The sequence below is a fragment of the Bombyx mori genome, chromosome 4 (genome assembly GCF_030269925.1).
Source record: "Bombyx mori chromosome 4, ASM3026992v2".
Lineage (NCBI taxonomy): Eukaryota > Metazoa > Arthropoda > Insecta > Lepidoptera > Bombycidae > Bombyx > Bombyx mori.
In genome coordinates this window covers 14,050,226-14,062,820 of record NC_085110.1, presented here as the reverse complement: position 1 = coordinate 14,062,820, position 12,595 = coordinate 14,050,226, and the positions used below count along the sequence as shown (strand labels likewise).

The following is a 12,595-nucleotide window of genomic DNA, read 5'->3' as shown; positions in this document are numbered from 1 at the left end:
TAGACGAGGCTTCTCGGATTCTTCTAAAAGTCCATAAAATTCTTAGTATTTTTCCATTTTAATTACTCTCGTTTCATATCTCGTAAAACCTGCTGTTGGTTTTTCTGACCCCCTTTAATTACATTTCAGTTCATTAAATTTTACTCAATTTTATTTCCTTCCATCTCACATTTCATACGGTACTCATGACATGCCTAAGTTTTTGTAGCAAAAGATTTAGCTACGTGGGTATGGCAACCCTTCGTCTGTCCAATAGTTAAATTTAAACAAGAAAAAGGTTTTTGAAACCTAATAATGCCTTTTTGGCGGGAACGCGAGGAGTGAAGTGTGTGATTTGTTTTATTTTGTCTATTTAGTATTTCTTCAAGTTTAAATGCATAATAATGGTGGTTATTGTTAACTGTTTAGAATCTGTGAATGTGCACAAATGTCGGAAATTAAAACAAAGCCGCTGGACGTAGCTTCTCGGGATCCTCCAAAAAGTTCACTAAAAAAGTCTCAGTAAATGACCACCATTTTACTGAGATTATATTACATCCCATATCATCTCATCTTATTTCATTTCATTTCATCTCAGTTGAATAATGTTTCAAATTAATCATCTTCATTTCATTTCACTCCATATTATCATTTGTCTTATTTTTATAAGAATAATATAAAAATTAAATAAGACTTGACCTTAAAGGTCTTAGTCATCAGGTCATAAAATCCCTAAAAAAACTATAACTAACTAGTACCGTACCACAGTTGCCAGATGGGTGGGATTCCCTGCAAATTCGGGGGTTTTTCGACCTTGGGGGGGAGATTCGGGTGGAAATATTATTTGGGGGGACATTCGGGGGCAAAAGTTAGTTGGGAGAAATTTGGGGGGTTTTTTGAGTACAATAATTCATCCACAAACACAATTCCCATTACTATAGTCTACTAAACTCTACTATACTATTCACAAGTCAATATTAAAAAGGACAAATTACGCAACCGAATGCTAATAAAAACTGCCGAAGCGGTTCTCAGGATTCGATTTTCACTGCCAAATAGATGCATAAATTTTGTTCCCACCTCGGACATGTTAAATATCTTTAACTTCGAAAACGTGTATGCTTCTAAATAATAACAACGAAAGTGAATATGATTATAATAATTGTTTAGAGCTGGTTGAAGTTATGGGAGAGCTTGATTAAAAAATAAAATAATTCTTTTGGTTTTTATTTCTTCTTTGAAATAAGCAAAAACTGTTTTGGGGTTTTTTTCTTCAAAAAGCTTTTCCGGGGCTTTCGAAAAAACTTGGGGAAAATTCACACGGTCATCTGGCAACACTGTACCGTACTAAAAAAACTACACCTACCTACCTATTTACGAAAACAAAATTAAATATACCTCATAAACGGCTCACTGAATTTGGCCCCCCTTTTTTGATTTTTAATTATTTGTTCGTCGTTTGCTCGTTAATGTTCGAATGTAAAAATTTTTTGTTCGTCTTTTATTTATTTACAATTAATTAAACAAATGATCACCCTTAAGTTGGCCCCCCTTACTAGATATCTTTATGATTTCTTTAATATGATTAAATGACTCATTGTGGTTCTAAAACATAAAAAACTTCGTGAGGCTACTAGGTGACACATACTTAGATTTTTTTAAATAATATCCTGCTTATAGAGTATATTTAGACTAAGTTTATTCTTCCATATTAAATGAACTTCTACTATATGTCCCTGCAATATATTTCATATATTTCTTGAACTTATAAATAATTATCATTTCAACAAAAACAGATTTTGTGTGCATTACATTTACATTTTTGAACTGCGAAATTAATTTAGGAATTATTATTTTAATATATAAAATTCTCGTGTCACGGTGCTTATCGGCTAGGGTAGAGAATCGGAAAACATCTATTTTTCATCCCCTTAAATGTTAAGGGTGGTCCAATCCTGAATTTTTTCTTTTAGACAATTTTTTTTTTTTTTGTACAGCATACAAAAATACATACAAGCCTAAATTTTCACCCCTCTGCGTTCAACCCTTATTTTTTAATTGTTAATTAAAAACTTTTTTTTTTTTGCAAGAATTTTGTTTTTATTTTGTCATGACTTAGAATAAAAAAAATTCACATTACTCTGAAATTTTCACCCCTCTACGATCAACCCCTATTTTTTATTTGTTAATGAGTAACTTTAATTTCTTTGGCAAGATTTTTTTTTTTTTTTTTTTTTTTTTTCCTACCTAAGCTGAGAGCCTTGAGAGGCTATGTCAGCGTAACCCTAACTTTAGTAGGTGAGCTCACGGGGCTCAAACCTGACGATGTTGCTAACACGAACCCTAGCAAGAGCCGTGCTTCGCAGAATCTACCACCGGATCGGAAACGCGACCTACTGAGAAGATCCGGCGAGAAACTCAGTGGGCTGTGTCTGAGAGTTAATTTACTGTGAACGGTGACCGGTGCTTGAAGTACCTAAAAGCACCGTTAGTGGATCGGGAGGATCCGAGATGACGTGTTTTGGGCGACGTCGACTGCTTTCCATTCTGTCCGCAGGATCGGGGATGTAGTTACCGGCGGCCACGATGAGAGGGTTCTCGTGTCGTGCCGCTTTATCGAAGTGGCGCATGGACGCCGACTGCACAGATACTTACTGATGGACTCTAAGTCCAGGTCGTCATGGAGGTCGACATTCCTGACGAACCACGGGGCTCCGACGGCTATCCTGCAAAAACGGGATTGAATGATTTGGAAGGATTTTAAGTGTATGCGGGCCGCGTGAGCGAACACTACACTTGCATAGGTCATGATGGGGCGTATGCAAGTTTTGTAGAGTGTCACCTTATTTCTAAGGGACATTTTACTTCGCCTACATATCATCGGGTAGAGACGTCCTAGAATGAAGGCGGCACGGTCGTGTACCGTCTTAATGTGGGGGCGGAATGTCATCCTACTGTAGAGGGTGACGCCTAAGTATTTGACCTTCGGGGCCCACGGTATGGGCTGGTCGAACATCGTGATTGGGCGAACGGCGGGGGCGGGGGTGTTGACGCGCCTAGTCGGGAGAGGGATGCTCAGCGTGGTGTTCGGAGGGCGACCCCTTTTGAAGAGCACCGCTGTGCTTTTCGTGGGGTTAATGTCAATGCGCCACTTCCGGAACCACTGTCCCATGGTGGTAGCTGCGGTCTGAAGTCGTCGATGAAGCAACGCCTTCTTCCTACACGAGTAGTAGATGGCGGTGTCATCGGCGAAGAGCGCCAGATGGGTCTCCGGAGACCGGGGTATATCGTTGATATACAAACTGAATAGTAACGGGGAGAGGGCGGAGCCTTGCGGGACTCCGGTTGTGACGTGACGGGGCCGGGAACGCGTTCCCTCGACTCGATATCGGAACGAACGGTTCGACAAGTAGTCTCGTATGATGAGAAATTCATATTACTCTCAATTTTCAATCTTATACGATCACCCCCTGTTTTTCCATCCCGATTTTTATTTATTTTATTCTATGCGCAGATCCGCAATAAGGTTGCAAGATGGCAATCAAATATTAGAATTGTAGTACGATTAATTCTTATTCAGAGTTTATAATTTCAAGTTCCTATAGTTATGATTTTTTTTTAAATTCAATTTGATCTCCCGCCCTCGCCGGTCGACGACTGATCAATTATCAATCGATCAGTTATCCCCGCCAGGTGTCACCACTCGTCCAGCAAACATCATGTAATAGGGATGAGGACGAAGCCGGTCTCCTGTCTTACTCACTGTACATTTTTCAGCCATGTTTCTTTGGTTTTATTTGTGTATCAATCGTAGCTTGCCAGCCATGTTTTTTTTGTTTTATTTGTGTATCAATAGTATGTTCAGTAGGTCTGAGAATCGGCTACTATCTATTTTTCATACCCCTAAGTGATAAGGGTTGTCCACCCCGAACATTTATTTTTTATTTTTATTTTTTGGATTAATTTTTTTTGTTATAATGAGGTTTTATGTGGTTGAATGAGGTTTTCTTTTATACGCTAGAATTTCCCTAGAAATCTTATTTAAGGCAACGCAACGTTTGCCGAGTCAGCTAGTTTTATTATAAAATACAAGTATCATAATTATCTCATATTGCATGGTAATGAATAGTAGCATTTTAATACGAAAGTCGTACCCCTAAAATATTCTTGGAATAATTAGAAATCACTGAAATTTCAATATGCTTGTTAATATTCAATATCATTAAAAATAACTGAATTTATTAAAACCGCGCTAATCGTACTTTAACGACTAATTGGCCGTCTTCATGACATTTCTTTGTTGAAATATTGTTGAAGTTTTCAATATTTTTTTGATCTACATAAGACATAATTAGACAGTATAAAAGCACTTGTTAACAAAACGCTAGTAAATAGGCCATTTCCAGCTGAGTGACAAAACCGGCGCATGCGCAATGTAGGCGTGAGGTGATGGTTTGCTTATTAGATAATAATATAAAATAATTAATAATTGAGAATTTAATTGTTTTAATGATCGAACAATCACCAATAGTCATCGAACAAACGATAATTGATCAAAATTAATTAATCTGAGCGCTAAAAATAAATATATCTAGTAAAAGGGGCCAACTTAAGGGTGATCATTTGTTTGATTAATTATAAATAAATAAAAGACAAACAAACAAACAATGTTTACATTCGAAAATTAACGAACAAACGACGAACAAATAATTAAAAATAAAAAAAACCGACAATCAAAAAAAGTGGGGCCAAATTCAGTGAGCCCTCATAGACCTATCATACTCATCTCCATAGAAATATATATATAAGTCCATAGAAATGTAATAAGTGTATAATCTATGTCCATAGATTATACAGTTATATTTGCTCTCTATCATACTTCAGTCTTATACCTACCGTATTTATTTACGTTCTTATTATGGATTTAACAAAGTATTATAATTTTAAGAACTAAAAAATTGTATAGTTTAACAATTTAAAGACATTAAATAGGTAAATAACGAAATACAAGACAGATATATATGCATTAGCTTACTATAAAATAATAATTTAAAAAAATAAAAATAACAACAGGATTAATTTGTTTTTATTCAACTATTCTGTTTCAGGCCACTATTTCGAGTATCACATTATAAATATAACAAATATGCAACCTTTATCAATGCATCCTAAGTCAGACATTCAGATTGATCTGACCCAGGTTAGAATTGATATTCTTCAAGGTATCCGTGAATGTAACAGTCGTGGTCTTGTACAAACTACGAAGTGGCTTGCAGAATTGAATTATGCTTTAAGAGACCACAAGATAACTTCCGAGGAACCTTCAGAATCTCTGAACGAGGACATAACGCCGGAGGAAAAGGATGCCTACACATTAGCAAAATGCTACTTCGACTGTCAAGAATACGATAGAGCTGCCCATTTTTTAGAGAACTGCACGAGTTCGAAATGCGTTTTTCTTCACAAATATTCTTTGTATATGTCTAGTGAGAAAAAGCGTTTAGATAATGCCACAGACCTGGGTACAGAAAATAGTGAATCAAATCAAGTTCTTTTGGACTTATTGTCTTTCTTTAAAGTAAGTCACACTTTCTTTGAAGCTAATTAAGATAGTTTGATTGATGTGTTATTCAAACAGAAACATTGTATATTTTCAGACCAACTCCAATAACCTCGATGGTTACTTGTTGTATCTAGAAGGTGTTGTACTTAAAAAACTAGATCTAAGAAGTCAAGCTGTTACAGTACTGCAAGCTTCTGTTCAAGCAGCACCTACATTATGGGCAGCCTGGATAGAGTTGGCAGGCTTGGCCAATGAATATGAGGCACTAGATTCATTACAACTACCGAAACATTGGATGATGTACTTTTTTGCAGCTCATGCATTTGTGGAACTGAAGCTATCAGAACAAGCTTTGGAAGCTTACATGGTGTTGGCTGCAGCAGGATTTGAGAAGAGTACATATATAACAGCACAAATGGCTATAGCGCATCATGACAGAAGAGGTATAAGATCGTAAAACCATCCTTGGGTTTACTATTTATAATAGATAATTTATTGTCTTTGGTTTTAATAGCTCAAGGAGGATGAGAGTCTGCTGTTGCCTATTTGAAGTAAAATACATTATTATAAGGTTTTTTTTTATTATTAACATAAAGTGTATAGATATGTTAGGATTTAGATTCAAATGTTCGTGACATTTCTATTGCAGATGTGGATTCTTCACTTGCTTTGTTCAGGTTATTATACGAGAATGATCCATATCGACTAGACAACTGGGATGTTTACTCTCATCTGTTATATTTGAAGGAAAAACGAATGGAACTTGCAAATTTGGCACAAAGGGCAGTCTCCATTGACAAATACAGAGTAGAAACGTGTTGTGTTATAGGTAAATGTTTATAATTATATTTCGATTTAAGCTATGATATGCTATATGCTCTATATATTTTACTACTATAATGTATATTCAAGGACAGCTGAAATTATTAAATCAGGTTATTAATAGAAAGTTATATTATTATGTGATTAAATTGCAAGTTAAGATAATACTAAGGTAGAGACTTAATGTCCTGATATAGTCTAGATATTGTTTAACGCCAACCCTGATTTATAACCTGGGTTTGTATATAATTCAAAGGCTGCACTTTTGGAGAGAGTTTACATCAAGTATTAAACAAAGCTGATGGAATTTCTCGATTAGATGGACATGCAATATTGGAATATCATGTATCTTGAATCTTGTAAGACAGATAGATCTCAACATGACCAGAGCCGACACCTCTTTCCGGTGAAAAGAGGATTCTTGCCAGCCCAGCTATTTCAGGGAGTTAATCAGTTCTTTGAGTTTGATAACCTCAGGGTGCTAAGACATTTTGTCCGATAATCTACAACTCTGTCTTGTACTCTTATAGGACCTCTTGTGAGTCCGCGCGGGTGGGTACCACTACTCTGCCAATTACTGCCGTGAAGCAGTAATGCGTTTGAAGTAAAATAAACTTAATTTTAATGTACATACAAGTACTCTGTCAAATAAATGTGTGTACATTAACAAATTACAGGTAATTATTACAGCTTAAGATGTGAGCACCAAAAAGCTGTGATATACTTCCAAAGAGCTTTATCTCTAGACCCTCAGTACTTGTCTGCGTGGATCCTTATGGGGCATGAATTCATTGAACTTCAAAACTCCAATGCTGCAATACAATGTTATAGGCAAGCCATTGGTAAGTATTTAACAATTAGAAAATTCAACCACTAATAATCCAGATGTTGCCTCCTAATTCTACTGGTAAAGCTGGCATATTTGGAAGCCACCTTTAAGTGTGTCTACTGCAATATTATATATTGCTATCTAAAAGCTAAGACAGCTGTTTTACAATAATCTTTCAATAATCTTTTACAATAATCTTAATCAACCTTTTACTGGTGGTAGGACCTCTTGTGAGTCCGCACGGGTAGGTACCACCGCCCCGCCTATTTCTGCCGTGAAGCAGTAATGCGTTTCGGTTTGAAGGGTGGGGCAGCCGTTGTAACTATACTGAGACCTTAGAACTTATATCTCAAGGTTGGTGGCGAATTTACGTTGTAGATGTCTATGGATGGGCTCCAGTAACCACTTAATATCAGGTGGGCTGTGAGATCGTCCACCCATTTAAGCAATAAAAAAAATATCTAAAGTATTCTTCCTTATGTCGCAATCTGGTACCAGTTACAATGGATTGTGAGCCCGTATAAATGCAATAGAATAATAATATAACCTGAAGGATCTCATAAAGTCAATCTAATGTATGATTTGTAAATAAATTTGAAAACTTTGCATTTAAAAGTCACAAACTTACAATGAAATTTATCATTTTTAGATGTAAACCGAAATGATTATAGAGCATGGAACGGTCTAGGACAAGCATATGAAATACTAGGGTTGAATAGTTACTGTATTTACTATTACTCTAGAGCCGCTCAACTGAAACCTGATGATTCAAGGATGTTGGTGTCTCTCGGTGAAGCATATGAGAAAATGGAAAAAATACCTAATGCATTGAAATGTTATTACAAAGCGCACAGTACAGGCGATATTGAAGGCATGGCTTTATTCAAATTAGCCAAGTATGTGTTATGTTTTTGGTATTTTGATAAAACCGCCCGACATATTATTATATTTATGGAGTCCTCTATTGGATTTGGGCCAATAAAACAGTTGATTCTTTCACACAAACATGATTTTAATACCGTCATTATTATAGAAAAGTAAATATACACTTCTTTCGTCATCCGATTTACGCTTCGCCTGTGCACCGTAGCATCGGGTAACTACCTACATTGCTCTTCTCATTTAAAAAAAAACTAAATCTCCGACATTGATTCGCCGTCTTACTTTCTAACACGACATCTCCTATTTTTCTCAACCAGTCATGCTCAATATCTGTCATTTACCCATACGTGTTACATATATGTAACGATGATTAAATTTCATGGAGGATAGAATTAAGAAGTACCAACTCAGTGTATTAAAAAAGGTCCATTGAAAGCGAGCCAGTTAAGGTGGCGCCATAGTAGCAAGTTGAACGATTTAAAAAAAAGCGCCATAAACTGCCACACTTCACTCTGCTTAAAACTGCTATATTCATATCATTTCCACTTCCTAAACTAGCGCTATTTCGGTGAGTCTTCCAACAATTACTTGCTGTTTACAGGCGAACACTTTTCCAACTAGTCCCCTATACAAGATGGTATAAGCCGCGCCAATAAAGAAACGAATCTAAAATGACGGCGGCGATCATGCGCACTCACTCTAAACTATTGCTGTCTTTAGTCGCACACGGCGCGTACTGCATGCAAAAAAATATCAGTTCTGAAATTGTTGTTGAGTTTTTTCACTTTCGAGTTGTGCTACTTAGATGGCGGCAGCAAAAGTGTAACCCCCCCCTCTGCCAGGGCATAAAGTAAAGTAAAGTACATTCTCATTTGTTTTTTTTATATTTTTTTACAATAAACAACTTTTTCTTTCTATCTTTCGGTTTATTTGTTGACCCTACCATCCGTTAGTGCGGGTACATAGACGCCATTTTCGATTCGTTTCTTTATTGGCGCTGCTTATACTTACTTCTATCCTCCATATTAAATTTGTATAACTAAATATTATATTGGAATCGTAAGACTTGTGTTATGTATGTATTTGTACATTTATAGGTTGTATGAAAGGTCGAACATGCCAAACAGTGCTGCGGCTGCGTACACAGCGGCGTGCCAGGATCCCGCGAACTCCGGCAGCAAGGAACTGCCGGCGGCGCAACGGTACCTAGCGCAGTATTACCTTAGGTTCTCACTGCTTGATCACGCGGCACATTACGCCTATAAATGTTTGGAGCATGAGAGTGTGAGTATGCTTGATTTCGTGTAAATTGTATTGTGTTACGTTTAGGGTTGCCAGACGTCCCGTATTTCCCGGAACGTCCCGTATTTTAGGGTTAGTTTAAAATGTTCCGGCGGGATTGGCTCTGTCCCGTATTCGAACCGTACGATTATAATTGTATTGATTTTTATAAATATGTTAAAACTGAGAAATATCAAAAAAAAAAAAAAAAAAAATAAGTAAAACAAAATAAGTCACTATATAATTTTGTTTGTTATTTGTCCGGAGTAAAAAACTAAATTCCCATATTTTTTTGCTTATTTAAGCATTTGCCCCTTATAGGCTGAAAGAAAATCTGGCAACCCTAGTTACGTCAAAACCTATAATTAAGTGATCGGATTTTAATGATTATTTTTATTTATTTAAAAGCTGGTCATTTTCGTTTGTCCCCTTTAAATTTTATCCAGATCTGACTTGTAGTTTTTTTTATTTAATCTTCGACTTCCTTGTATACTTATAGATATCCTTTGATTTTGACTACATTGATGTGCTCATTTTATCGGGTTGAAGACTGTTTTATTTGTTGTTAAAATTTTGTATCATGTCTCTGTCTATTTAGATGTAGAATATTACTGTTATATGGTGATGATATAATGAACTGTATCGTACTGTTCCATATCTTGTCTTTCATATTACCTTGATTTAAATGTACCGACTGTATGCTTAAAACAATAGAGCAGTATATTGTATCAACAAGATTATCTAAATGTATTGACAGACATGACTTGGCACTAACATTAATTAAAGTTGACGTAACAGGCGTTGTAACTATACTGAGACCTTAGAACTCATATCTCAAGGTGGGTGGCGGCATTTACGTCTATGGACTCCAGTAACCACTTAACACCAGGTGGGGTGTGAACTCGTCCACCCATAAGGCTATGCAATAAAAAATAAACGTATTTGTAAAATAATAATAACCGGACATGAAATTTAATGTTTTCCTCAGACTAAAGAAGCAGGAAAGAACATATTAAAAATGGTTTCCGAAAAACGGTTAGCAGCGTCTTCGTCCCAGTCGTCAGATTTACCTGAAGACTTACCAGAGGCAATCAAGAATGTGTCAACGGTGTCCATAACACAGGACATTCCCAAAACACCGCTACCTAGTCCCAATGTTACTCCAGAGAACTTCTCGACCCCGGTTTTCACGCGAAAAAACAGTAAATATAAACTATAAATCTAAGAAAAATAGCCGTCTTAAAAACAAGAAAACCTTCGAATGTCAGCAATTTGGAAACTAACATGGATTCAAATTCTATAGTTTACCGTATGACAAACGGTTATTTATTTATTTGGGAAACAAACAGTACAATACAAACATATAATACTTAAAAAAATATAGCTAAAACAATAACCATATAATATATTTCCACAATCAAAATCACATATAAATAGAAAGTGAACAGAGAAGAGAAATTTAGAAATTTAAATTACAAAAAAACAAAGCAACACTACGCATATATTATTTTATACATCAACTTACACTATAAAACAATACTCATCGAACTAAATCACCTTATAAATATTTTAAAATAGCTTTTCTATACTCGAATTTTCTACACATACTCGTAATATAACTACTGGTTCATCTTCTTTTAAATTATTTGAACCATTTTTTAATCCTATTTTCTTTTTCAGAGCTTTGATCTTCCCTAGAATCAGGGTGTAGAAGAAACCCTGAAAATGAGATAAAATATGATCTCGACTTTGGTGATTCGTGATTGGGTGTTTCGTTCAAAAAAAACAATAACAAAAATTGTAAATACTATATGCAATTAAAGTGTGAATAAAGTTCTGATCTGAAGTTAGTTAATATTTTGTTAAGATTGTGCGTTTTGTTTTCAAAAAAGATCAACCATCGTATCCACTATCCAGCCAGGATAGGCAGCGTTCGAGAAACCGCCGCAACATCTTTTAATCTCAAATACCGCAGCGTTTCATGACGAAAGTATATGACCAGTGATGATGATGACATACGGCTTTGAGACGTTATTGCTGAGAATGAACCGTATTAGTAGGGTGAAAAAGACAATCGAAGAGCAATTGAGAGGGCGATGCTCGGACCTTCCCTGCTAAATTGAATCAGGAATGAGGATATTCATAGTAGAATCAAGTTGAGGGTTGCGCAGGGCCGGACATTATAGCGATACTTGCGGGGGCCCTGTGTCTAGCAGTGGACGTCTGTAGGCTAATAGAATATAATAAAATAAAAATATTAATTTCTAAAAGAATATTTAATTAATATGTTCTAATATTGACAAAAAACATGATGCATTTTAATTTACAATTCGTCATTTGAGATTTCAATAAATTATAAACGAAATTTAAGAATTAGTTTGCCAAAGAAGTTTCACTTCTGACATGTGTACTTTGTACGCACGCACTTTTTTTTTTTTTATAAACTTCATTTTCATAGTTTGCCTTTTCCAACCAATAAACATGTAAGGAAAAATGGGATCTTTTTTTTAATTGCTTGGATGGGTGGACGAGCTCACAGCCCACCTGGTGTTAAGTGATTACTGGGGCCCATAGACATTTACGACGCAAAATGAGCCACCCACTTTGAGATATCAGTTCTAAGGTCTCAGTAAAGATACAACAGCTGTCTCACCCTTCAAACCGAAACGCATTACTGCTTCACGGTAGAAATAGGCAGAGTAGCGGTACCTACCCGCGCGGACTCACAAGAGGTCCTACCACCAGTATTTATTTCAGTTTAATTAAAATTATTTGCACAGTTCAATGTTGCATAACACTACAGTTTTCGTTTTCACGAACAAATATGTATGATCTGTTTTATTCGTCGTCATTTGAATATTGTGCTAATTACCATCTAATTTTCTATAAAAATATTTATTGACATTTATTTTTTCGACTGTTGTGACTATTAATAGGACACGTATTTAACAAAGTTGAAAAAATTCACTCTCATTCACACATTACTTAGTATACATAGTCTTATAAAACTTTAGAGTTTCACAATAAATAGCTAGTGAGATTTTATCGCAACGTTGGCAATGATTTGTGACTACCGTACTCTCTAATATATCTAATAGGTTTTAAAATTTGAGATTACTACCTAACGTACTTTTTATTTTTGTTTGGAAAGGCATTAACAAAAATTTTAAAAAATCATTAAACCGAGCATCCACATATAACGAGACTGCGACTAAATAGCCTCGAGAGGGGCATATTTA

The 12,595-nt window shown here is 35.7% G+C and overlaps 1 protein-coding gene across 2 annotated transcripts; it reads left to right on the top strand.

Moving 5' to 3' along the window:
* Positions 1-4,809: 4,809 nt before the first annotated feature.
* Positions 4,810-11,222, top strand: LOC101741642 (cell division cycle protein 23 homolog). 2 transcript variants are annotated; one of them, XM_004930844.5, is made up of 9 exons: positions 4,810-4,971; positions 5,088-5,557; positions 5,637-5,985; positions 6,192-6,371; positions 7,042-7,206; positions 7,843-8,089; positions 9,173-9,359; positions 10,345-10,558; positions 11,037-11,222. In XM_004930844.5, exons 2-9 carry the CDS (start codon positions 5,126-5,128, stop codon positions 11,042-11,044), a joined length of 1,782 nt encoding a protein of 593 aa, XP_004930901.1. In that variant the 5' UTR covers positions 4,810-4,971; positions 5,088-5,125; the 3' UTR covers positions 11,045-11,222. The 2 variants fall into 2 exon arrangements, with proteins under 2 accessions (XP_004930901.1, XP_012549973.1); XM_012694519.4 differs by having other exon boundaries at positions 10,345-11,222.
* The last annotated feature ends 1,373 nt before the right edge of the window (positions 11,223-12,595 follow it).

Bases quoted from the DNA above. Each gene is read 5' to 3' on its own strand.
- LOC101741642 (XM_012694519.4), top strand. From the start codon at position 5,126: ATGCAACCTTTATCAATGCATCCTAAGTCAGACATTCAGATTGATCTG. The intron at 7,207-7,842 runs GTAAGTATTTAA...TATCATTTTTAG, and splicing joins ATGTTATAGGCAAGCCATTG to ATGTAAACCGAAATGATTAT. The intron at 8,090-9,172 runs GTATGTGTTATG...GTACATTTATAG, and splicing joins GCTTTATTCAAATTAGCCAA to GTTGTATGAAAGGTCGAACA.